The sequence below is a fragment of the Lepidochelys kempii genome, chromosome 5 (assembly GCF_965140265.1).
Source record: "Lepidochelys kempii isolate rLepKem1 chromosome 5, rLepKem1.hap2, whole genome shotgun sequence".
NCBI classification, from domain to species: domain Eukaryota; kingdom Metazoa; phylum Chordata; order Testudines; family Cheloniidae; genus Lepidochelys; species Lepidochelys kempii.
In genome coordinates, this window is record NC_133260.1 from 129,749,033 (window position 1) to 129,776,417 (window position 27,385).

At 44.4% G+C, this 27,385-nt stretch overlaps 1 protein-coding gene across 9 annotated transcripts in view; it reads left to right on the top strand.

Moving 5' to 3' along the window:
- LOC140911861 (GPI ethanolamine phosphate transferase 2-like) overlaps positions 1-23,705 on the top strand; it is a 168,892-nt gene extending 145,187 nt beyond the window's left edge. For 8 of the 9 annotated variants that reach the window (XM_073345856.1, XM_073345867.1, XM_073345864.1 and 5 more), the window contains one exon: positions 19,885-23,705. In XM_073345856.1, the coding sequence (XP_073201957.1) occupies positions 19,885-20,110 (226 nt within the window). In that variant the 3' untranslated portion in view covers positions 20,111-23,705. The remainder of the gene's footprint in view (positions 1-19,884) is intronic. The other variant, XM_073345865.1, reaches the window with a different exon arrangement.
- The last annotated feature ends 3,680 nt before the right edge of the window (positions 23,706-27,385 follow it).

Below are 27,385 nucleotides of genomic sequence, written 5' to 3' on the forward strand. Positions count from 1 at the left end.
ACCAATTCTCTCTTCTGTTTGGCCATGTGGGATGCTTGCAAGTTGCACAGAGTGGTGAGTCAGATTTAGGCTACTCACAGTCTGTCATACTTCCATAAAGTGTAGTGCAGTGTTGCTATGAGCGATGAAACGGTTCTTGTTTCTCCCCCACATTGGCTGTATTTCATTTAGAGGCAAGGTGAATCCTACTTTGAAATTGTTTTGAGATCTTTTTGAGTTTTAAGTATTATACAAATAGAAGGCAATCAGATATTACTGTGTGTCTGAGTAGTTCTGTGCTTTCTATATTTACTATTTAGCTTAGATACTGTTTTTCTAGTCTTGATGGGAAAAGTATTGGAAAGGTTCATCTTTATTTGATACAAAACTGTATTTGTGTTTTTCAGTTTATAAGTATGGGATATCAAAATCAGCATTTGTCTATTTTTGTCAGTCAGTACATGTATAAATACCACCCCATCCATTAAAAGTTGCTCTTAATCAGTTTATTCCTAATAAAGGGCATTGCCATTTTTAGCCCTTCCAAAGGATTAAATTTTGAGATTATGTTAAGTGAAAGTTTTCACAATGCTATATCAAATGTATTGGCAGGAGAACGTTGGGAACGGAAAATGCCTCTGTTTTAAAAAATAAAGGCTGGGCTTTTTTAAAAGGGCCTAAAGTAGTTAAATGCATAATTACCATTGAGTTGGTCACCTAACTCATGTAGATTCCTTTGACAATCTCATTTAAATCTTTTTGTGTTTAATAGACATGGGAAGCATTCAGCCATAAATAATCTTCACCTGGTCTCAGTGTGGGACTCTGAGAATTGACTGTAAAACAAAATTAACAAACAAGAAACAACAATTATCTTCTTACTGAACAGGTCTTGTCTTTTGTTTATTCAGTTGGATTAGCTAAGGCCTTGTCTACACTACGGGGGTAAATTTATGCAACTCCAGCTACGAGAATAATGTTGATGGAGTTGATGAAGCTTAGGTCAACTTACTGCGGCATCTACACACACTGGCTGTATGGGAGACACTTTCCTGTTGACTTACCTTACGCTTCTCGTTCTGGTGGAGTACCAGAGTTGACGGGAAAGCGATCTGCGGTCGATTTAGCAGGTCTTCACTAGACCCACTAAATCGATCCCCAGTGCATTGATCGCCACAGCGTCGATCCCCGGTAAGTGTAGACATGCCCTAAGATTAGTGTCAAATTTCTGCTACTTTTTACTTCAGTTAGCACAAACAGCTAGGATTGAGAGAGCTGCAGATTCTGTTCAGTCTATATATTAACAAAATCCCGTATTAAATTTAGAATCAGTTACATTTGTACAAGCCAATGAACACAGTTGAAATGTACAGATGTAACTGAGGTCTAATTTTGCCTACAGAATATTTTATTGGTTATGTGTAAGAAGGGAGAAACCTAGCTTATTCTTCTATTTTAGCTGAGTTTCCTTGGCTGGGCAGTTGGGGAATAACATTTATTTATAAACTGAGTATATTTGTTCTGGAGTTGCTGAGTAACGATGAATATGGCACCTGCCATTTTTAATCAATTGCCAGAGTGGAAATATGCTGCTGTGGCCCGTTCTTCTCCCCCCTGAAATCAGTAGGAGTTTTGCTGTTGATTGCGATGGGAGCAGGACTTGTCTGAAGTTATTAACTGGACTTTGTCTTAAAGAATAGTACATTCATGTATTTTGTGGCCCATACAAACAACCAAGATTTGAGGGGGGCGGGAGGGGAAGGATTTGGCTTGATATTTTGTCACCAATATAAAAAGACAGTGTATCTTAGAGCTACCTGGCCATCTTAAATGATTTTCTGTTCAGAAGAATATCAAGATCCATGTAGTTAAAAACTGAGGGGAATGTCATTCACTGTCCACTCAGAATCTGAGTCATAGAATTATAGAATATCAGGGTCGGAAGGGACCTCAGTAGGTCATCTAGTCAACCCCCTGCTCAACGCAGGACCAATCCCCAATTAAATCATCCCAGCCAGGGCTTTGTCAAGCCTGACCTTTAAAAACTTCTAAGGAAGGAGAGTCTACCACCTCCCTAGGTAACGCATTCCAGTGTTTCACCACCCTCCTAGTGAAAAAGTTTTTCCTAATATCCAACCTAAACCTCCCCCAGTGCAACTTGAGACCATTACTCCTTCTCCTGTCCTCTTCTACCACTGAGAATAGTCTAGAACCATCCTCTCTGGAACCACCTCTCAGGTAGTTGAAAGCAGCTATCAAATCCCCCCTCATTCTTCTCTTCCACAGACTGAACAATCTCAGTTCCCTCAGCCTCTCCTCATAAGTCATGTGTTCCAGACCCCTAATCATTTTTGGTGCCCTTCGCTGGACTCTCTCCAATTTATCCACATCCTTCTTGAAGTGTGGGGCCCAAAACTGGACACAGTACTCCAGATGAGGCCTCACCAATGTCGAATAGAGGGGGACAATCACGTCCCTCGATCTGCTCACTATGCCCCTACTTATACATCCCAAAATGCCATTGGCCTTCTTGGCAACAAGGGCACACTGCTGACTCATATCTAGCTTCTCGTCCACTGTCACCCCTAGGTCCTTTTCCGCAGAACTGCTGCCTAGCCATTCGGTCCCTAGTCTGTAGCTGAGCATTGGATTCTTCCATCCTAAGTGCAGGACCCTGCACTTATCCTTATTGAACCTCATCAGATTTCTTTTGGCCCAATCCTCCAATTTGTCTAGGTCCCTCTGTATCCTATCCCTGCCCTCCAGCGTATCTACCACTCCTCCCAGTTTAGTATCATCCGCAAATTTGCTGAGAGTGCAATCCACACCATCCTCCAGATCATTTATGAAGATATTGAACAAAACCGGCCCCAGGACCGACCCCTGGGGCAGTCCACTTGACACCAGCTGCCAACTAGACATGGAGCCATGGATCACTAACCGTTGAGCCCGACAATCTAGCCAACTTTCTACCCACTTTATAGTGCATTCATCCAGCCCATACTTCTTTAACTTGCTGACAAGAATACTGTGGGAGACCGTGTCAAAAGCTTTGCTAAAGTCAAGAAACAATACATCCACTGCTTTCCCTTCATCCACAGAACCAGTAATCTCATCATAGAAGGTGATTAGGTTAGTCAGGCATGACCTTCCCTTGGTGAATCCATGCTGACTGTTCCTCATCACTTTCCTTTCATGTAAGTGCTTCAGGATTGATTCTTTGAGGACCTGCTCCATGATTTTTCTGGGGACTGAGGTGAGGCTGACTGGCCTGTAGTTCCCAGGATCCTCCTCCTTCCCTTTTTTAAAGATTGGCACTACACTAGCCTTTTTCCAGTCATCCGGGACTTCCCCCGTTCGCCACGAGTTTTCAAAGATAATGGCCAATGGCTCTGCAATCACAGCCGCCAATTCCTTTAGCACTCTTGGATGCAACTCTTCCGGCCCCATGGACTTGTACATGTCCAGCTTTTCTAAATAGTCCCTAACCACCTCTTTCTCCACAGAGGGCTGGCCATCTATTCCCCATGTTGTGATGCCCAGCGCAGCAGTCTGGGAGCTGACCTTGTTAGTGAAGATCCGGTATCAAGTGGAGTGCCCCAAGGGTCGGTCCTGGGGCCGGTTTTGTTCAATATCTTCATAAATGATCTGGAGGATGGTGTGGATTGCACTCTCAGCAAATTTGTGGATGATACTAAACTGGGAGGAGTGGTAGATACGCTGGAGGGGAGGGATAGGATACAGAAGGACCTAGACAAATTGGAGGATTGGGCCCAAAGAAATCTGATGAGGTTCAATAAGGATAAGTGCAGGGTCCTGCACTTAGGATGGAAGAATCCAATGCTCAGCTACAGACTAGGGACCGAATGGCTAGGCAGCAGTTCTGCGGAAAAGGACCTAGGGGTGACAGTGGACGAGAAGCTGGATATGAGTCAGCAGTGTGCCCTTGTTGCCAAGAAGGCCAATGGCATTTTGGGATGTATAAGTAGGGGCATAGCGAGTAGATCGAGGGACGTGATTGTCCCCCTCTATTCGACATTGGTGAGGCCTCATCTGGAGTACTGTGTCCAGTTTTGGGCCCCACACTACGAGAAGGATGTGGATAAATTGGAGAGAGTCCAGCGAAGGGCACCAAAAATGATTAGGGGTCTAGAACACATGACTTATGAGGAGAGGCTGAGGGAGCTGGGATTGCTTAGCCTGCAGAAGAGAAGAATGAGGGGGGATTTGATAGCTGCTTTCAACTACCTGAAAGGGGGTTCCAAAGAGGATGGCTCTAGACTGTTCTCAATGGTAGCAGATGACAGAACGAGGAGTAATGGTCTCAAGTTGCAGTGGGGGAGGTTTAGATTGGATATTAGGAAAAACTTTTTCACTAAGAGGGTGGTGAAACACTGGAATGCGTTACCTAGGGAGGTGGTAGAATCTCCTTCCTTAGAGGTTTTTAAGGTCAGGCTTGACAAAGCCCTGGCTGGGATGATTTAACTGGGAATTGGTCCTGCTTCGAGCAGGCGGTTGGACTAGATGACCTTCAGGGGTCCCTTCCAACCCTGATATTCTATGATTCTATGAAGACAGAGGCAAAAAAAGCATTGAGTACATTAGCTTTTTCCACATCCTCTGTCACTAGGTTGCCTCCCTCCTTCATTAAGGGGCCCACACTTTCCTTGGCTTTCTTCTTGTTGCCAACATACCTGAAGAAACCCTTCTTGTTACTCTTGACATCTCTCGCTAGCTGCAGCTTCAGGTGCGATTTGGCCCTCCTGATTTCATTCCTACATGCTGAGCAATATTTTTATACTCTTCCCTGGTCATATGTCGTACCTTCCACTTCTTGTAAGCTTCTTTTTTATGTTTAAGATCCGCTAGGATTTCACCGTTAAGCCAAGCTGGTCGCCTGCCATATTTACTATTCTTTCGACACATCGGGATGGTTTGTCCCTGTAACCTTAACAGGAATTCCTTGAAATACAGCCAGTTCTCCTGGACTCCTTTCCCCTTCATGTTAGTCCCCCAGAGGATCCTACCCATCCGTTCCCTGAGGGAGTCGAAGTCTGCTTTCCTGAAGTCCAGGGTCCGTATTCTGCTGCTTACCTTTCTTCCCTGTGTCAGGATCCTGAACTCGACCAACTCATGGTCACTGCCTCCCAGATTCCCATCCACTTTTGCTTCTCCTACTAATTCTTCCCGGTTTGTGAGGAGCAGGTCAAGAAAAGCTCCCCCCCCCAGTTGGTTCCTCTAGCACTTGCACCAGGAAATTGTCCCCTACGCTTTCCAAAAACTTCCTGGCTTGTCTGTGCACCACTGTGGTGCTCTCCCAGCAGATCTCAGGAAAATTAAAGTCACCCATGAGAACCAGGGCGTGCGATCTAGTAGCTTCTGTGAGCTGCCAGAAGAAAGCCTCATCCACCTCATCCCCCTGGTCCGGTGGTCTATAGCAGACTCCCACCACTACATCACTCTTGTTGCTCACACTTCTAAACTTAATCCAGAGACACTCAGGTTTTTCTGCAGTTTCATACCGGAGCTCTGAGCAGTCATACTGCTCCCTTACATACAGTGCTACTCCCCCACCTTTTCTGCCCTGCCTGTCCTTCCTGAACAGTTTATAACCATCCATGACAGTACTCCAGTCATGTGAGTTATCCCACCAAGTCTCTGTTATTCCAATCACGTCATAATTCCTTGACATCACCAGGACCTCCAGTTCTCCCTGCTTGTTTCCAAGGCTTTGTGCATTTGTATATAGGCACTTGAGATAACCTGCTGATCGCCCCTCATTCTCAGTATGAGGCAGGAGCCCTCCCCTCACAGACGTTCCTGCCTGTGCTTCCTCCCGGTATCCCGCTTTCCCACTTACCTCAGAGCTTTGGTCTCCTTCCCCCGGTGAACCTAGTTTAAAGCCCTCCTCACTAGGTTAGCCAGCCTGCTCGCAAAGATGCTCTTCCCTCTCTTCGTAAGGTGGAGCCTGTCTCTGCCCAGCACTCCTCCTTCATGGAAGACCATCGCATGGTCAAAGAATCCAAAGCCTTCTCTCAGACACCACCTGCGTAGCCATTCGTTGACTTCCACTATTCGACGGTCCCTACCCCGGCCTTTTCCTTCCACGGGGAGAATGGACGAGAACACCACTTGCGCCTCAAACTCCTTTGTCCTTCTTCCCAGAGCCACGTAGTCCACAGTGTTCCGCTCAAGGTCATTCTTGGCAGTGTCATTGGTGCCCACGTGGAGAAGCAGGAAGGGGTAGCGATCCGAGGGCTTGATGAGTCTCGGCAGTCTCTCCGTCAGATCGCGAATCTTAGACCCCGGCAAGCAGCAGACTTCTCGTTTTTCCCGGTCAGGGCGGCAGACAGATGACTCAGTCCCCCGGAGGAGAGAATCATAGAATCATAGAATATCAGGGTTGGAAGGGACCCCAGAAGGTCATCTAGTCCAACCCCCTGCTCGAAGCAGGACCAATTCCCAGTTAAATCATCCCAGCCAGGGCTTTGTCAAGCCTGACCTTAAAAACCTCTAAGGAAGGAGATTCTACCACCTCCCTAGGTAATGCATTCTGTTAGGGGGCTTATTCCTTCACCCACTTACTTCCCTGGTCCTTCTCGCATGAACAGAGAGCAACAATACCCGAAGTCCAAAGGTGCAAACAATTCGATGTTTATTGGGGTGAACTTCCAGCAAGCATGATTCCAGTTTCCTTCCTTAGTATCCTCCTTCCCAGCTCTGACACCACAAAGCCTTACACCTGTGTCCCTGTTCCCATTCCTGCCCTTAGCCAAACATGATTCCAACTTCCTTACTCCCATTCCCTGTTCCCATTTCCCCCTTTAGCAAAACATGATTCCAATTTTCTTACCCCCATTCCCTGTTCCCATCTCACACCCCCACCCACACCCACACCCCGTCACTTCCTCATTGACTACAGATTATATAGTAAAACTTGAGTTCTGCTTAGCTATACCTTAACCAATCATTTTCCTGAAATTTAACTAACCAATCCTAACATATTGTAACATGATTATGTAACCAATTATATCCCACCACCTCAATTAGTTTACACTCAGCAAAATTAATTATACAGCAGACAGGAACAATCACAGAACCAGACACAGATTATACAGACAAACAACAGCAAAGTGGGAACTATAATGACAAAACAATACAGAAGTGAGGATTTCACATCCCAGCTATTGATAAGTGAGTTCTTGCCAGACAGGATGCTATCAAACTAAGTTTCCTTTTACATTTTCTAGGCATTTCCCTTTCTCTGGAGGTGATAGGAATACAATCCTGTCCTTATAGTGCCTAACAGCCCAATAGCACCTTATTTCAATGTGACTAGTTTGGAATGTGAGGATGTGACCGTTCGCTTCCCAGCTTATGGCTGCCTCTGCTGCTTAGCCAAAGGCCTGAGCCTGAGAACAGGGCCACAAACTGTCACAGTAAGAGAAGGCCCTCACACCAGCAGACAGTGATTTTGATTCTTTCTTTTATACCTCTATCACTAGCCAAGTGATAAGAATACACCTAAATTCTTAGAGTACAGGCCTTTGCAGACAGGCCTGAATATCTATATCCTAACACATTCCAGTGTTTCACCACCTTCTTAGTGAAAAAGTTTTTCCTAGTATCCAATTTAAACCTCCCCCACTGCAACTTGAGACCATTACTCCTCGTTCTGTCATCTGCTACCATTGAGAACAGTCTAGAGCCATCCTCTTTGGAACCCCCTTTCAGGTAGTTGAAAGCAGCTATCAAATCCCCCCTCATTCTTCTCTTCTGCAGGCTAAACAATCCCAGCTCCCTCAGCCTCTCCTCATAACTCATGTGTTCCAGTCCCCTAATCATTTTTGTTGCCCTTCGCTGGACTCTCTCCAATTTATCCACATCCTTCTTGAAGTGTGGGGCCCAAAACTGGACACAGTACTCTAGATGAGGCCTCACCAATGTCGAATAGAGGGGAACGATCACGTCCCTCGATCTGCTCGCTATACCCCTACTTATACATCCCAAAATGCCATTGGCTTTCTTGGCAACAAGGGCACACTGCTGACTCATATCCAGCTTCTCGTCCACTGTCACCCCTAGGTCCTTTTCCGCAGAACTGCTGCCTTGCCATTCGGTCCCTAGTCTGTAGCTGTGCATTGGGTTCTTCCGTCCTAAGTGCAGGACCCTGCACTTATCCTTATTGAACCTCATCAGATTTCTTTTGGCCCAATCCTCCAATTTGTCTAGGTCCTTCTGTATCCTATCCCTCCCCTCCAGCGTATCTACCACTCCTCCCCGTTCAGTGTCATCAGCAAATTTGCTGAGAGTGCAATCCACACCATCCTCCAGATCATTTATGAAGAGAGTCCCCGACCACCACCACCCGCGTCCTTCTCTTGGGAGTGGTGGTCGTGGAACCCCCCATCTCAGGACAGTGCATCTCATGCCTTCCAACCAGCGGAGTCTCCTTCTGCTTTCTCCCCCCAGACATATCATCTGGTCCACTCTCCGCAACGGTACCTGTGGAGAGAACATGAAAGCGGTTAGTTACCTGTGTCCGCATTGCTGGAACCCGGACATTTCCCCTTCTTCTTCTGGAGGTCACATGTTGCCAAGCTTCTTCACTGGCCTCTTGGCTCCGCTGTGCAACCTGCTCTAAATTTTTAGAGCTTTGTGCCCGTAGAAGCATATCCTGACTTTTGTCCAGAAAATCCTCCGTTTCTCATATGCAACGTAGGGTCGTTATCTGTTGCTCCAGACCTTCAATCTTCTCTTCCAATATGGAGACCAGCTTGCACTTTGTACAGACAAAGTCAATACAAACTATAATCTATGGATTCTGTTGATGGGCAGGAGTAAACTTTCTTATGCATGTTATTACCCACATTTATTCCATCTACCAACCTGACCAGGCACCCATAATTTGTAGTGGTTGAGCAGTCTCTGCTGAGCTAAGTCAAGACAGACCCATGTGGGAGGCAAGGAGAATATGCACCACCATGGTATCACTACTGTAGTGGAAGTGCCTCTGAGTAGTAGAAGCGGTAGTCTGCATATCTTGCAGTCCTGGGTACTTTCTACAGAGCCTTCCAGCTCCACGCTGTCTCATTTGGGTGTCTTCTGACTCCTGTCATGTGCGTACCAGGATTCAGACCACCCAGACTGAGTTGGGAAGAAGGTTGTTGTGACACATTGGGCAAAACAACTGGGCTAGACCACTCAGTCAGAGGAACATCCAGCTGAGCTCTCGAGTGATGCAGGATCCTGCTAGCTAAGGGGAGGGGAGAAAAGGGGGCAAATTCAGGTGGGGGATAAAAGTTGCAGTAGTTCAGAGTTGCAGAAGGAAAGGAAAAGGGATAGAGTTACCTTTAAATCCCTTCTGGCCAGAGGAAAAAACTCTTTCACCTGTAAAGGGTTAAGAAGCTAAGATAACCTCGCTGGCACCTGACCAAAATGACCAATGAGGAGACAAGATACTTTCAAAACTGGAGGGCAGGGGGAAAACAAAGGGTTCTCTCTGTCTGTGTGTTGCCTTTACCTGACCAGAGCAGGAATGCAGGTCAGAACTCCTGTAAAAAGTTAGTAAGCAATCTAGTTAGATACGCGTTAGATTCTGTTTTGTTTAAATGGCTAATAAAATAAACTGTGCTGAATGGAATGTATATTCCTGTTTTTGTGTCTTTTTGTAACTTAAGGTTTTGCCTAGAGGGATTCTCTATGTTTTGAATCTGATTACCCTGTAAAGTATTTACCATCCTGATTTTACAGAGGTGATTCTTTTACTTTTTCTTCAATTAAAATTTTTCTTTTTAGAACCTGATTGCTTTTTCATTGTTCTTAAGATCCAAGGGTTTGGGTCTGTGTTCACCGATGCAAATTGGTGAGGATTTTTATCAAGCCTTCCCCAGGAAAGGGAGTGTAGGGCTTGGAAACATCTTTCCCCCCAAAATCCCCCCAAGCGGGCTCTTTCACAGTTATATATTTGTTAGACGCTTGGTGGTGGCAGCAATAAAGTCCAGGGGCAAAAGGTAAAATAGTTTGTACCTTGGATAATGACAGGTTTCAGAGTAACAGCCGTGTTAGTCTGTATTCGCAAAAAGAAAAGGAGTACTTGTGGCACCTTAGAGACTAACCAATTTATTTGAGCATAAGTTTTCATGAGCTACAGCTCACTTCATTGGATGCATCCAATGAAGTGAGCTGTAGCTCACGAAAGCTTATGCTCAAATAAATTAGTTAGTCTCTGAGGTGCCACAAGTATTCCTTTTCTTTTTGTACCTTGGGGAAGTTTTAACCTAAGCTAGTAAAAATAAGCTTAGAGGGGTTTTCATGCAGGTCCCCACATCTGCACCCTAGAGTTCAGAGTGGGGAAGGAACCTTGACACAGCTATACCAATGAAGGCAGTATATCCTGGGGTTTGGGTCATGAGGGAGATCTGTTAAAAACTATTTAGAAAAATGAACATATACTACTTCCATCAGACTTCTAATATTTCACTGGCTTGGCAGATCTCTACTTTATGAGAAGACTAATTTATGGTTAGGATCATGCTGAGCTGTCAGCCTTTATGACATGGATTTAATTGACTGCTCTCTCACACTTTGAAATACAGTATTTTTCTGGAGGGCATATAACAAGCATGGTTTTATAACTTTTCTAATACTCTAATTTTTACATTGCTTTAATACAGTATCATCGCTTCTTGGCAGCAGTTCATTTTGAGAGTGCGCAGTTTTGTGCACTGCCCAGTTACCCTTTACTAATGTTAGACAGCTCTCACCAAGACCTAAATAATCCTTTTCTGTTCTGTACCATCCAGCAAAGAGGGGAAAACTAGTGCTGGGAAAATTGTTGTCAGCTCTTCCTATAGAATGGTTCTGCAGAAAGATGGGGCCTGTGCAGCAGAAAGTGAACAGTGCAAAAGACATACTTTTTTGTAAAGTTGTCAACATAACTGTTTTATGGAGTCTTTACATAGAAAAAATATTGAAAGTAAACATCTGGATATCTATCTACGTACACAGATGACTCCCATCACCATAGTATCAGGCACCTTTATTGTGATGTTCAGCTGCTGCAGTGACAGATGCTTGAGAGGCTGTACAGAAGAGGACAAAGGATATATAAGGCAATAGGGAAACTTTTTTTAGGGTATGTCTACACTACGGAATTAGGTCGAATTTATAGAAGTCGGTTTTTTAGAAATCTGTTTTATATATTCGAGTGTGTGTGTCCCCACAGAAAAAGCTCTAAGTGCATTAACTCGGCGGAGTGCTTCCACAGTACCGAGGCTAGAGTCGACTTCTGGAGTGTTGCACTGTGGGTGGCTATCCCACAGTTCCCGCAGTCTCTGCTGCCCATTGGAATTCTGGGTTGAGATCCCAATGCCGGATGGGGCTAAAACATTGTCGTGGGTGGTTCTGAGTACATATCGTCAGGCCCCCATTCCCTCCATCCCTCCGTGAAAGCAAGGGCAGACAATCATTTCGCGCCTTTTTCCTGAGTTACCTGTGCAGACGCCATACCACGGCAAGCCTGGAGCCCGCTCAGGTAACCATCACCGTATGTCTCCTGGGTGCTGGCAGACGCGGTACTGCATTGCTACACAGTAGCAGCAACCTATTGCCTTGTGGCACCAGACGGTACAGTACGACTGGTAGCCGTCATTGTCATGTCCAAGGTGCTCCTGGCCACGTCGGCCAGGAGCGCCTGGGCAGACGTGGGTGCAGGGACTAAATTTGGAGTGACTTGACCAGGTCATTCTCTTTAGTCCTGCAGTCAGTCCTATTGAACCGTCTTATGGTGAGCAGGCAGGCGATACGGCTTGCTAGCAGTCCTATTGCATCATCTTCTGCCGGGCAGCCATGAGATGCATGTATGGCATGCAGTCCTTCTGCACCATCTGCTGCCAGCCAAAGATGTAAAAGATAGATGGAGTGTATCAAAACAAGAAATAGACCAGATTTGTTTTGTACTCATTTGCTTCCCCCCTCCCCCCATCTAGGGAACTCATTCCTCTAGGTCACACTGCAGTCACTCACAGAGAAGGTGCAGCGAGGTAAATCTAGCCATGTATCAATCAGAGGCCAGACTAACCTCCTTGTTCCAATAAGAACAATAACTTAGGTGTACCATTTCCTATTGGAACCCTCTGTGAAGTCCTGCCTGAAATTCTCCTTGATGTAAAGCCACCCCCTTTGTTGATTTTAGCTCCCTGAAGCCAACCCTGTAAGCCATGTCATCAGTCGCCCCTCCCTCCGTCAGAGCAACGGCAGACAATCGTTCCGTGCATTTTTTCTGTGTGGACGCCATACCAAGGCAAGCATGGAGGCCGCTCAGCTCACTTTGGCAATTAGGAGCACATTAAACACCACACGCATTATCCAGCAGTATATGCAGCACCAGAACCTGGCAGAGTGATACCGGGCGAGGAGGCGACGTCAGTGCGGTCACATGAGTGATCAGGACATGGACACAGATTTCTCTGAAAGCATGGACCCTGCCAATGCATGCATCATGGTGCTAATGGGGCAGGTTCATGCTGTGGAACGCCGATTCTGGGCTTGGGAAACAAGCACAGATGTGTGGGACCGCATAGTGTTGCAGGTATGGGACGATTCCCAGTGGCTGCAAAACTTTCGCATGCATAAGGGCACTTTCATGGAACTTTGCGACTTGCTTTCCCCTGCCCTGAAGCGCATGAATACCAAGATGAGAGCAGCCCTCACAGTTGAGAAGCGAGTGGCGATAGCCCTGTGGAAGCTTGCAATGCCAGACAGCTACCGGTCAGTTGGGAATCAATTTGGAGTGGGCAAATCTACTGTGGGGGCTGCTGTGATGCAAGTAGCCCACGCAATCAAAGATCTGCTGATATCAAGGGTAGTGACCCTGGGAAATGTGCAGGTCATAGTGGATGGCTTTGCTGCAATGGGATTCCCTAACTGTGGTGGGGCCGTAGACGGAACCCATATCCCTATCTTGGCACCGGAGCACCAAGCCGGCGAGTACATAAAACGCAAGGCGTACTTTTCAATAGTGCTGCAAGCTCTGGTGGATCACAAGGGACGTTTCACCAACATCAACGTGGGATGGCCGGGAAAGGTACATGACGTTCACATCTTCAGGAACTCTGGTCTGTTTCAAAAGCTGCAGGAAGGGACTTTATTCCCAGACCAGAAAATAACTGTTGGGGACGTTGAAATGCCTATATGTATCCTTGGGGACCCAGCCTACCCCTTAATGCCATGGCTCATGAAGCTGTACACAGGCAGCCTGGACAGTAGTCAGGAGCTGTTCAACTACAGGCTGAGCAAGTGCAGAATGGTGGTAGAATGTGCATTTGGACGTTTAATAGCGCGCTGGCGCAGTTTACTGACTCGCTTAGACCTCAGCGAAACCAATATTCCCACTATTATTACTGCTTGCTGTGTGCTCCACAATATCTGTGAGAGTAAGGGGGAGACGTTTATGGCGGGGTGGGAGGTTGAGGCAAATCGCCTGGCTGCTGGTTATGTGCAGCCAGACACCAGGGCGGTTAGAAGAGCACAGGAGGGTGCGGTCCGTATCAGAGAAGCTTTGAAAACCAGTTTCATGACTGGCCAGGTTACGGTGTGAAAGTTCTCTTTGTTTCTCCTTGATGAAACCCCCCGCCCCTTGGTTCACTCTACTTCCCTGTAAGCTAACCACCCTCTCCTCCTCCCTTCGATCACCACTTGCAGAGGCAATAAAGTCATTGTTGCTTCACATTCATGCATTCTTTATTCATTCATCACACAAATAGGGGGATGACTACCAAGGTAGCCCAGGAGGGGTGGTGGAGGAGAGAAGGAAAATGCCACACAGCACTTTAAAAGTTTACAACTTTAAAATTTATTGAATGCCAGCCTTCTTTTTTTTGGGCAATCCTCTGTGGCGGAGTGGCTGATTGGCCAGTGGCCCCCCCACCGCGTTCTTGGGCGTCTGGGTGTGGAGGCTATGGAACTTGGGGAGGAAGGCGGTTGGTTACAGAGGGGCTGTAGTGGCAGTCTGTGCTCCAGCTGCCTTTGCTGCAGTTCAACTATACACTGGAGCATACTGGTTTGGTCCTCCAGCAGCCTCAGCATTGAAACCTGCCTCCTCTCATCACGCTGCTGCCACATTTGAGCTTCAGCCCTCTCTTCAGCCCGCCACCTCTCCTCCCGGTCATTTTGTGCTTTCCTGCACTCTGACATTATTTTCCACACATTCGTCTGTGCTCTGTCAGCATGAGCTCAGAGAACATTTCATCATGAGTGTGGTTTTTTTTCTTTCTAATCTTCACTAGCTTCTGGGAAGGAGAAGATCCTGTGATCATTGAAACACATGCAGCTGGTGGAGAAAAAAAAAAGGAACAGCAGTATTTAAAAAGACACATTTTATAAAACAGTGGCTATACTCTTTCAGGGTAAACCTTGTGTTAACATTACATACATAGCACATGTGCTTTCGTTACAAGATCGCATTTTGCCTCCCCCCACTGTGTGGCTAACCCCTCACCCCTTCCTATAGCTAACAGCGGGGAACATTTCTGTTCAGCCACAGGCAGACAGCCCAGCAGGAACGGGCTCCTCTGAGTGTCCCCTGAAGAAAAGCACCCTATTTCAACCAGGTGACCATGAATGATATCTCACTCTCCTGAGGATAACACAGAGAGATAAAGAACTGATGTTCTTTGAATGCCAGCAAACATACACTGCAATGCTTTGTTGTACAATGATTCCCGAGTACGTGTTGCTGGCCTGGAGTGGTAAAGTGTCCTACCATGAAGGACGCAATAAGGCTGCCCTCCCCCAGAAACCTTTTGCAAAGGCTTTGGGAGTACATCCAGGAGAGCCGCGAATGCCAGGGCAAATTAATCCTTTCACATGCTTGCTTTTAAACCATTTATAGTATTTTAAAAGGTACACTCACCGGAGGTCCTTTCTCCGCCTGCCGGGTCCAGGAGGCAGCCTTGGGTGGGTTCGGGGGGTACTGGCTCCAGGTCCAGGGTGAGAAACAGTTCCTGGCTGTCGGAAAAACCGGTTTCTCCACTTGCTTGCTGTGAGCCATCTACAACCTCATCATCTTCTTCGTCCCGAAAACCTGTTTCCGTGTTGCTTCCATCTCCATTGAAGGAGTCAAACAACACAGCTGGGGTAGTGGTGGCTGAACCCCCTAAAATGGCATGCAGCTCATCATAGAAGCGGCATGTTTGGGGCTCTGACCCGGAGCGGCCATTCGCCTCTCTGGTTTTCTGGTAGGCTTGCCTCAGTTCCTTAAGTTTCACGTGGTAGTGCTTCGGGTCCCTGTTATGGCCTCTGTCCTTCATGCCCTGGGAGATTTTGACAAAGGTTTTGTCATTTCGAAAACTGGAATGGAGTTCTGATAGCACGGATTCCTCTCCCCCATTCAGCGATCAGATCCCGTACCTCCCGTTCAGTCCATGCTGGAGCGCTTCTGCGATTCTGGGACTCCATCATGGTCACCTGTGCTGATGAGCTCTGCATGGTCACCTGCAGCTTGCCACGCTGGCCAAACAGGAAATGAGATTCAAAAGTTCGCGGTTTTTTTCCTGTCTACCTGGCCAGTGTATCTGAGTTGAGAGCGCTGTCCAGAGCGGTCACAATGGAGCACTCTGGGATAGCTCCCGGAGGCCAATACCGTCAAATTGTGTCCACAGTACCCCAAATTCGACCCGGCAAGGCCGATTTAAGCACTAATCCACTTGTCAGGGGTGGAGTAAGGAAATCGATTTTAAGAGCCCTTTAAGTCGAAATAAAGGGCTTCATCGTGTGGACGGATGAGGGTTTACATTGATTTAACGCTGCTAAATTTAACCTAAAGTCCTAGTGTAGACCAGGGCTTAGTTACATTATTGCCATTGAATAATAAATATGACAGTCTTCTAAATAAAGATGATCATATAAGAGGAGCCTTTATAATAACACAATGTTAGATGAAGATATGAAAAGTACTGTATAACAGGTATTTATTCATTTTGGGGTGGGGGTGGAGGGGGAAGAATCCTGACAATGGTACTGGTCTGTTACTAGATGGAATTATCAATAATAATGGAGAAAAGGCAGAGGTGTTCAATACATATTTCAGTTCTGTATTTGGGGAAAAAAACTATGACAATCTCATTGCACGGTGATAACACTTTTCAATTCCACTAGTATCTCTGAAGGATGTTAAACAGAAGCTGCTGCGGTTCAACATTTTTAAAATCAGCAGGTTCAGATAACTTGCATCCCAGAGTTTTAAAAGAGCTGGCTGAGGTGCTCGCTGGACCATTAATGTTTATTTTCAATAAGTTTTGAAGCAATGGGGAAGTTCCAGAAGAAACGTTCTGCCAGTTTTTAAAAAGGGTAAATGGGATGACCTGAATAATTATAGGCCTGTCAGCCTGGCATTGATCCCAAGCAAGATAATGGGGTGGCTGATACGAGACTTGATTAATCAAGAATTAAAGGAGGATAATGTAATTAATGCAAATCAACATGGGATTTATGGAAAACAGACCCCGTCAAACTAACTTTGATATTTCTTTGATGAGATTACAGGTTTGGTTGGTTGGTTAGTGTTGACTTCTGTTACTAAGACTTTTGTAAGGCATTTGACATGATAGTTTGATTAAAAAAGAGTAGAATGATATTAAATGGATTAAAAACTGGCTAACTGATAGGTCTCAAATGCAATTGTAAATAGGGAATCCTCATTGAGCAGGTGTGTTTCCAGGGGCGTCCTACAGGGATAAGTTCTTGACCCTATGCTATTTAACATTTTTAGCAGTGACCTGGAAAATAAACATAAAATCATAACTGATAAAGTTTGCAGCGGACACACAACTTGGTAAGCTGGACGCAAGCAAACAATATGTGTTTTAATACAACTAACTGTAAATGTATACATCAAAGAATAAAGAATCTGGACCACACTTATGGAATGGAGGATTCTGAAAAAGATTTGGGGGTCATGGTGGATAATCAGAGAACATGAGCTCCCAATGTGATGCTGTGACCAAAAGAGCTAATGTGATACTTGGATGTATAAACAGGATCTCAAATAGCAGTAAAGAGGTTATTTTACTTCTGTGCAGTACAGACCGGTTTACGTGCGAATCCGCTTAACGCGCGGTAGTGCCATGCCTCCAGTGCTACCTATTTAACATGTGAGACTCATTAGTACAGGAACTTGCTATGCAGAGCTACAGATTTGCTCACTGACTCAGTGACACAGAAATCAACAGGAAGTGCAGAGCGGAAACGTGTTGTGTACATCTTTACCAATAATGGTAAAGACGTATCACGCATGCTTAGTCACGGTCACACTGGAGAGATATAGAATATATAATAGTTATATAGTAATATATATACTACATTAGAAAATTTTAATGGCAGAGGGCAAACATCAGCCTTCCTACACTGTAGAAGAAAAGCTAGCTGCAATAGATAAATAGCAAAGAAACCCAGGCCAAAGTTTCAAAAGATATTGGGATTACTGAATCTACTCTCCAAGGATGGCTAAAAAACAAATCTAAACTGAATGGCTTTATACAAAATATTGATTTCGCCACGGGACTTAAGCGAAAACATGTGCGCTATTCAGCAAAAGCCACAATAGACAAAGCCATGCGCACGTGGTTTGCTCAGGAAAGGCCGAAAGGAATGCCGCTAAGTGGGCCAATTCTTCAAGCCTAAGCGACAGAATTTGGAAATTTAACGGGGGGGGGGTGTGAATCATTCCAAGCCAGCAAGGGGTTTATAAGGAGTTTTAAAAAGTGTCATGGCATAGTGCAGGTATTGATTTCTGGAGAAAGCTGATCAGCCGATGAATCGGCTGCGAACGCGTTTCCCGCCGAGTTAAAATCTATTTTACAAAATGAAGACTACCATGAAGAACAACTTTATAATTGTGATGAAACAGCTTTATTTGCGAAACTGCTACCTGTTAAGACTTTAGCCTTTAATTACAATACACAGAAAACAGCTGGATTTAAAAAGATCGTGTGACTTCTTTTTTGTAGTAATAAGACGGGCAGCCATAAGCTTGCCCCTCTTTTCATTGGCCACTTTCATAACCCTCGCTGCTTTAATCACCTCAGTAGAGCCAAACTGCCAGTAATATACGCTAACAGCAAAAATGCTTGGATGACTAGACACATTTTCGACAACTGGTTCCACAACAGCTTTGTTCCAGCTGTTCGTAAGCATCTGCAGTTGAAGAAACTCGAAGCTAAAGCACTTCTGCTATTTGACAATAGTCCAGCCCATCCTCCAGCCGAATCACTGGTATCGAGGGATGGAAAAATTCGAGTGCTATACCTATCATTCAACACAACATCAAAAATTCAACCTTTAGATCAGGGTATTATTCAGAATATTAAAAACAATTATCGACGGGAGCTGATTTCGGTGATAGTGTCATGCATGTCTTCAGGCATTTCGAAATTCCCAAAACAGTTAAACATGAAGGAAATTATTTATTTAGTTAAAAAAGTTTGGGACGGAGTAAAACAAAAGTCCATTGAAAACTGCTGGATGAAGGCTCTCGGTGATGCCTTTTCTATCAAAGACGGCTCAGACTTGGAAAACTCCAGCAGTGGCACCTATTCAGAGCCAGACTTGGAGGATTTTCGGAAGAAGACATCCTACAAACACGCACGCAGGCAAAAGAGGATAAAGGTAAACTTCTCTTTCAAATGATAAAAGATTTTAGTTTTGATACATCACCGGAAATCCTTACCGAGTGGCTGGAGATGGATGAAGATTGCCAGACTTCAGAATTTCTGTCCTAGGAAGAAATATTAATGGGCTGCGAGGCTATGTCAGACCGTGAAAGTGATGGCAATGACGATGAGGAGGATGTTGTTGAAAAGGTCAAAATTTTGCCCACAGAAGCCCTTACTGTTGTAGAAACTGTTGTAAGATTTATGGAGGAGCAAAATCTGGAAAATATCGAAATCATTCATCTGTGGCGAATGACAGACTTCATAAGAGAGAAAAAAAGAATGCGAGCCAGAAAGAGCAGAAAATAACTGCTTTTTTACTAAGTGAATCATAGACACTTTTTAGAGCCAAGGACTACTGTATATATCATTGTGGACTCTTGGTACATGTAATATATATAGTCTGTGCTAATAATTTTTGAAATTGATTCTTGTTGATTTGATTCTAACGGGAAACCTTTCTTTCGCGACATGTCTTACACATTTTTAGCTTAAACTGGTACGTGTGTGTGTGGGTATCTTAAGATATTTCAGCATGGCCCTCTTAACCCGTGGTCCATTAACATGCGGTCGTGACGGCTTGACTCCTGACATCCGTGCGTAAACGGGTCTGTACTGTATTTGGCACTGGTACAACTACTGCTGGAATACTATTTCTAGTTCTGGTGCCCGCAATTCAAGAAGAATGTTAATAAATTGGGGAGGGTTCAGAGAAGAGCCACAAGAATGATTAAAGAATTAGAAAACATGCCTTATAGGGATAGACTCAAGGAGCTCAATCTATTCAGATTAACAAAGAGAAGGTTATGGGGTGACTTGAGTACAGTCTAAGTACCTACAGGGGGAACAGATATGTAATAATGGTCTCTTCAGTCCAACAGAGACAGGTATAACATGATCCAGTGGCTGGAAGTTGAAGCTAGACCAATTCAGACAGGAAGTGTGAATTTTTGACAGTGATGGTAATTAACCATTGGAACAGTTTACCAAAGGTCATGGTGGACTCTCCATCACTGACCATTTTTAAATCACCACTGGATGTTTTTCTAAAGGATATGCTCTAGGAGTTTGCAGTTGGAGGGGAGATGTTGTATAGCTTGTGTTATACAAGGAGGTCGTACCAGATGGCTACAATCATCCGTTTGACCTTGGAATCTATAATACATGAACATTAACTTTTTTTTTCTTTTAACAGGAATTCAGCAGCAATGGGTCATGGCTGTTTCTGCTATGCACTGATATGTTCTGTTCCAGTCACAGTCTACATAATTTTGGTAACAGGTCTACGGTACCACTTGTTCATATGGAGTGTGTTCTCACCTAAACTTCTTTATGAGGGAATGCGTGTGTTCATCACAGCTGCTGTTTGCATGTTCTTTACAGCCATGGATCAGAACCGGTCTCAGAAAATCCATGACTGAAAGTGAATGTATCGTTCCAAAGTCTGTCATTACAGTACTAGCTGGTTAGACTGGAGTCATATAATGAAAATAATGGTTTTAAATTATCCTGTGAAATGTAATTATCTTTTGTTTGTTGGAAAACATACGTTATACAAGGCTTGTTTTATTTAAATAGGTTTATGTTTCAAAATGTTTAATTTGAGTAAACCCACCTTTTCATCATTAGTTACAGCTCCCTTATTCTCTATCAGTTATTTCAGAACTCAGATCTTTACCATCTTCACCAGTGCAGCCATTACCATCTGATTTAGTGAGGCTTCAAATATTAAGAACTTCCTTAGTAATGAAATCTTATTAGTGTTTTGTCATTGTTAGTCATGGACTTGCAACTCATTGCCTTCAATGTTAAAGGCCTGATCCAGCCCCCATTCTGGTCAATGGGAGATGTATCAGGCCTTAAATGGGGATGCGTTTGACTGTCCTCATTCAACTAAGTGAAAACTGTGCTCATTAAGTTTAGATTTCTTCAGTTATTCTAAAATTGCTGTGTTGGAGAGCTTATTCCTTCACTCTCCCACTTCCCTGGTCCTTCTCGCATGAACAGAGAGCAACAATACTCGAAGTCCGAAGGTGCAAACAATTCGATGTTTATTGGGGTGAACTTCCAGCAAGCTTAAATACAAGTTCCTTTTTCCTTATTTTCGAATCCCAACTTACTTCCTGTTTGCCCCTAATTTATATAGTAATATTCTTAGCTATACCTTAACCAATCATTCTACTGAAATTTAACTAACCAATCCTAACATACTGTAACATGATTAGCTAACCAATTATATCCCACCACAATAATTAGATTACACCCAGCAAAATTAATTATACAGCAGACAGAAACAATCACAGAACCAGACAGATTATACAAACAATAGCAAAGTGGGAACTATAATGACAAAACAATACAGAAGTGAGGATTTCACATCCCAGCTATTGATAAGTGAGTTCTTGCCAGACAGGATGCTATCAAACTAAGTTTCCTTTTACATTTTCTAGGCGCCTCCCTTTCTCTGGAGGTGATAGGAATACAATCCTGTCCTGATAGTGCCTGACAGCCCAATAACACCTTATTTCAATGTGACTAGTTTGGAATGTGAGGATGTGACTGTTTGCTTCCTAGCTTATGGCTGCTTCTGCTGCTTAGCCAAAGGCCTTAGCCTAAGAACAGGACCTCAGACTGTCACAGTAAGAGAAGGACCTTACACTGGCAGACAGTGATTTTGATTCTTTCTTTTATACCTCTAACTAGCCAAGTGATAAGAATACACCTAAATTCTTAAAGTACAGGCCTTTACTGACAGGCCTGAATATCTATATCCTAACATGCTGGTTTTGGGAACAGTCTTTATATAGCTACTTTTAGCTAGACAATAAAATATTAAAGGTAATTCATTAAAACCACAGTCCCAAAAGCCATTATAAACTGGAATAACATTCTTTTGAAGTAACCTTCTGGATTTAGTCATAAGATTAACGTGGGTCTGTAAATTGAAAAATATTTTTCTATTGTGCGGAGCAAATAATAGTCAAATCTTACTTGTTTATGTATATTTGAGGTTGTTAATGGGAAGGTGTCAGGATTCCTTCCGCACTCTGAACTCTAGGGCACAGATGTGGGGACCCGCATGAAAGACCCCCAAACTTATTCTTACCAGCTTAGGTTAAAAACTTCCCCAAGGTACAAACTTTGCCTCGTCCTTGAACAGTATACTGCCGCCACCACCAAGCATTTTAAACAAAGAATAGGGAAAGAGACCACTTGGAGACATCTTCCCCCAAAATATCCCCCCACCCAAACCCTACACACCCCATTTCCTGGGGAGGCTTGAGAATAATTTCATAACCAACTGGTTACAAAATGATCAAAGACGCAAACCCCTGGGTCTTGGAACAATGGAAAAATCAGTCTGGTTCTTAAGAGAAGGATTTTATTTAAAAAAAAAAAAAAAAGCTCAGGATGGAAAATACTTTACAGGGTATTCAGATTCAAACACAGAGGATCCTCCCTGGGCAAAACCTTAAAGTTACAGAAAACAGGAATAAACCTCCCTCTTAACACAGGGAAAATTCGCATAAAAGATAAACTAATCTGCCTTGCCTGGCTTACCTATACTGGTTGCAATATTGGAGACTTGGATTAGGATGGGTTGGAGAAGATCATAGAATATCAGGGTTGGAAGGGACCTCAGGAGGTCATCTAGTCCAACCCACTGCTCAAACCAGGACTAATCCCCAACTAAATCATCCCAGCCAGGGCTTTGTCAAGCCTGACCTTAAAAACTTCTAAGGAAGGAGATTCCACCACCTCTCTAGGTAACACATTCAGTGCTTCACCACCCTCCCAGTGAAAATGTTTTTCCTAATATCCAACCTAAACCTCCCCCGCTGCAACTTGAGACCATTACTCCTCATTCTGTCATCTGGTACCACTGAGAACAGTCTAGATCCATCCTCTTTAGAACCCCCTTTCAGGTAGTTGAAAGCAGCTATCAAATCCCCCCTCATTCTTCTCTTCTGTAGACTAAACATCCCCAGTTCCCTCAGCCTCTCCTCATAACTGATGTGTTCCAGTCCCCTAATCATTTTTGTTGCCCTCCGCTGGACGTTTTCCAATTTTTCCATATCCTTCTTGTAGTGTGGGGCCCAAAACTGGACACAGTACTCCAGATGAGGCCTCACCAATGTCGAATAGAGGGGAATGATCACGTCCCTCGATCTGCTGGCAATGCCCCTACTTATACATCCCAAAATGCCATTGGCCTTCTTGGCAACAACAGCACACTGTTGACTCAGTGTGGATGATTTCTGTCTGGCCTCTCTGTCCCAAGAGAGATCAACCACGATCAAACAAAGAGCACAAACAAAACCCTTCCTCCCCTCCCCCCCCAAGATTTGAAAGTATCTTGTCCCCTTATTGGTCCTTTGGGTCAGGTGCCAGCCAGGTTAGCTGAGCTTCATAACCCTTTACAGGTAACAGGATGTTGCCTCTGGCCAGGAGGGATTTTATAGCACTGTATACAGAAAGGTGGTTACCCTTCCCTTTATATTTATGACAGAAGGTTACTAGGTAAAGGCAATATGTAATGCTAAGCCTACATAGGTAGATATTTTGAGAGTTGAAACCTGACAAATCACTGATATTAAATATTTTCAATTCTATTAAAACATATGTAATTCTATAAACATGAATTCATTGAAATTGCAGATTTGTGTAAATATGTATGCCAGTGCTTAACAGGCTTTTATAAAATGAGAAATATGCGTCTTACATGCTGTAAATGTATGGTATTAACTTTGCAGTCACCATAATGTGTAATGACAGTTTCCTTCCTTTCGGATTGTCATTGCAAGATAATACAGGATTTCTTGGTGAAACTTACACAATCTTATATTCTTTAACTGATATTTGTGTTTCCCCTGTACATATTTCACCTTTTCATCAAAACAGTGGATGGGTTACATACAGTAATTCAGTGTCAGTTTTTCTAGCAGTTTTCTTAATGTCTGCATTTTTTCCAATAAATGCAGTATTCTCTCCCATAGAGGAATGCCATGATTAAGAGTGTGAGACTTCTGTATTCCTTTCTCCTGAGCTTCACACAATGAATAAGAAGCATTAAGGGCTGACAAAGTAATGAATCTTTTACAGATTCTGAATGCTCAGTTCTAGAATGTGTTGTTGCTTATTACTAAGCATGTATAGTTAGATTTTAACCTGTTTGATTTTCACACATTATGAAAGCATTAGAGCTTTGAGCATTGAAAGGGCTAATACAGGGACGGGCAAACTTTTTGGCCTGAGGGCCACATCAGGTTTCCAAAATTGTATGGAGGGCCTGTTAGGGGAGGCTGTGCCTCCCCAAACAGCCAGGCGTGGCCCAGCCCCCGACCCCTATCCAACCCCCCCTGCTTCTTGGCCCCTGATGGGCCCCCCCGGACTCCTGCCCCATCCACCATCCCCTGCTCCCTGACTGCCCCCTACTGCCCCATCCAACCCCTCCTCTCCTTTCTGACTGCCCCCACCCCGGGACCCCAGCCCCCATTCAACCACCCTGTTCCCCACCCTCTGACCACCCTGACCACACCCCTGACCATCCCTTCCACTCTATCCACCCCCCCCCGCCCCCTACCCCTTACTGCGCTGCCTGGAGCACTGGTGGCTGGCAGCGCTACAGCCGTGGCACCCCACTGGAGCCAGCCACCCACCGCGCAGCATAGAGCACCGGGTCAGGCCGGGCTCTGCTGCGCAGAAGCTCGCCGCCCAGAGCATTGCGCCGCCCAGAGCATTGCGCCGCCCAGAGCATTGCGCCGCTGGCGCAGTGAGCTGAGGTGCAGGGGAGGGGGGAACAGTGGGGGAGGAGCTAGGGGTGAGCCTCCCGGGCCAGGAGCTCAGGGGCCAGGCAGGAGGGTCCTGCTGGCTGGATGTGGCCCATGGGCCATAGTTTGCCCACCTCTGGGCTAATAGATTCAGTTTCAAGCACTAAGGTGTCAGATTCCCTACTTATGCTCTGGATGCACTTGTCTGATAGCCTGAAACCTCAGAACGTGCCCCTAGGGAATGTGGCACAGTAAATGCACATCTTGCCATTTTCCAAGCTACTATCAAGAAAACAAATCAATGTTAACTATACTAGATTTAAATATTCTTTCCATATTTTTTAACTCTCACTCTAGCCTGTGTAGTAACATAGGCACAATCAGTATTGCAGTTTTAGAGGTATAGTGATGGGTTTAACAGATGATGTACCCTCTTGGACTGCATCAGTTTGAAAATAAATGCTTTTGAGACCTCTAATTCACTCCTGAGGCTGATGGCCAATTTGTTAGGGTTGCTTATAACCTTCATCTCAACTTTCAGACACTCTGAGTTTCAGAAAGAGGCCACATCTATTCTGGTAGATGGCATCTCTGTTACCAGAAGGAGCCAACAACCCATTTTAATCACTATAATGCGAATTCTGTGAATGGGCAATCTCAAAATGTTGGCATTCAGTAACTGGTGTTCAGCTGGAGCAAACTGTATAAGAGACTGATGGTTCTTGAACGTCATTAATTGTGACCTGTGTTAGAGTATTTAGAAAATGAAATTTTGCCCTTTCTTAAATAAAAACGCTTTAACTATGAAGTGATGAATATTGGAAATATTTTGTATTTGTTAAAATGTGTCTCTCACACAGCACAATGAGAATTCTCTTTATACTCGGGTCGAATATTTTTCTGGTTATTTGTTGCTTGGCAACAGCATAGGGATTATTGCCAACTTCTATACTTGGTAAATTCCTGAGCAACACTTCCTAATTTTAGTATAGAATGTAATTACAGGGGCCTAGAGCATCTCTCCCTCTACCCATCAGGCTAACACATAAAGCTATGGAAAGAGAACTAGAGGGGAAGCCGCCTCTGGGGTCTAGCAAATCAATTTAAAATCCTCCACTACAGGAATTATTGGTTGAAATTGTATGGATTGTTCTGCAGGAGGTCAGACTGAATAATCACAGTAGTCCCTTCTGGCCTGAAGATACTAATCTAAGCAATTTATCGTCACATGTTGGGAACTCTTCCTTTGGCCTCCTGGGAAGTGAGATGAAAGAGGACACAGCTGTAATATGGCATGCTCAGTTTGGAAGGATCTGATGGTCAACAGCAGTTTGCAAATACAAAGTTTGATTGGACCAGCCCTAACTCCCACAGTTGCATTACTTCTGCACAAAATGGGAGTGTGCAGATCAAACTGGGGGGAAACAGATGGACAACTACTCTACATGTTGCAGTAGGGTGTTTGGGCTTGTCAGGCCTTAGCTGTGAGAGGAGGCATTTTGATCACCCATCCACAGGCACTAACTCTTCCCTTTTGGCTATATGGCAAGAAAACGTGGTGGCTTCGGTTTCTGAGCTGTGGGTCTCACTCAGGGTTTTAAAGTGAAATAGTGCAGCTGCGGCGCTTGGCATTGAGTTCCATCAGCATGGACCTGGTGTGGTGAAACGGGGAGTGAGGCCCAAAGCTTGAGCCTGCTGAAGTTTAAACAAGGGGAAGAGGTGCTGCCAATGAATTCAGAAAATATCAAAACCATAGATAAATGGTGGTCTTCTTTTCCCTGAGTTCCGGTATTATGGCTTCTAGCTGGTAAGGAAAAAATTGGTCTCCAGACGTAGGTTCATTCTATAGGACAGCTGAATGAGCAGAGTCAGAATGTGGACTGCTTTATGTATCCAATGTATGCTATTCCTATCTCAAAACTACTTCATAATAAACCTTTTCCAGCTTCACCACTTTTTGCTGCACTTGACCTTGGAAGGGTCTGAACAAGAATAATAGAAGCACTTCAACAAGAGACTGAGGTTCTTTTTAAGGAAAAGCAGCTTGAAAAACGACATTTGATACTTTTGAATTGGCACCTTGAAGTTCATGAGATTTGTTGCTGTTCAAATGCACAGTATTCACAGAGGTTTGGAGAGCAACTGTCGGGATATCAGTGGAGCAGCCTGGAATCCTTTTCTCATCGTTTTACAGAGATTTGCCTTTGTAGAGTGGAAAATAGCATAGCTGCTTTTTCAGATATACTGTGGCAAATGTATTGGAATGATGATTGTGCAGACTTAGTTATACCAACTTCAGGAAATCTATTAGTGTTCTGACCACAAGACTCTTTTTTCTTGCCAGTACTATAAGCAAATAGCCGTTTTTTGTCCAGCTTTTCTCGGTTCCTATTGAAGATGTGGCACATTAGGTCAATACTCCTTTTTAGTTCAACAGTTCTTGATACGTGCTAGATCAATTTTAAAAACAGTGTTGTGCAATGTCCTCTCCTTCATTTAACCTGCTTGTTTACTCTAAGGCAAATCAGGCTGTCAGTGTTGAAAACCAAATTCCCCCTTTATTTCAGTGGGGAGTTCTACTTAACATATGGCATCTGGCTCATTGATTGACATTGAAACTGCATGAGATATTGAAACAGAAGTCCTAATCTTTACCCATCTTCAGTGATAGCATGTAATCACTAAGTGACAGTTTTGTAAAATGGGATGTGACCCTAATAACCCCTCAGTGCCACCTGGCAAGGGGGTTACGAGAATATCTTGATCCTGGTATGTACATTCTGGTTACCAAAGAATGTCTCGTGAGGTCTTAAATGAAAGCCACGGTCATACCTGTCATTAATATTCTTGTGAAATGTATGTTCAGCTGCTGTGTAAGGAGTTATGCCACTGAAAACGTGTTCCTAAAGTCTGTATCGGGTGGAA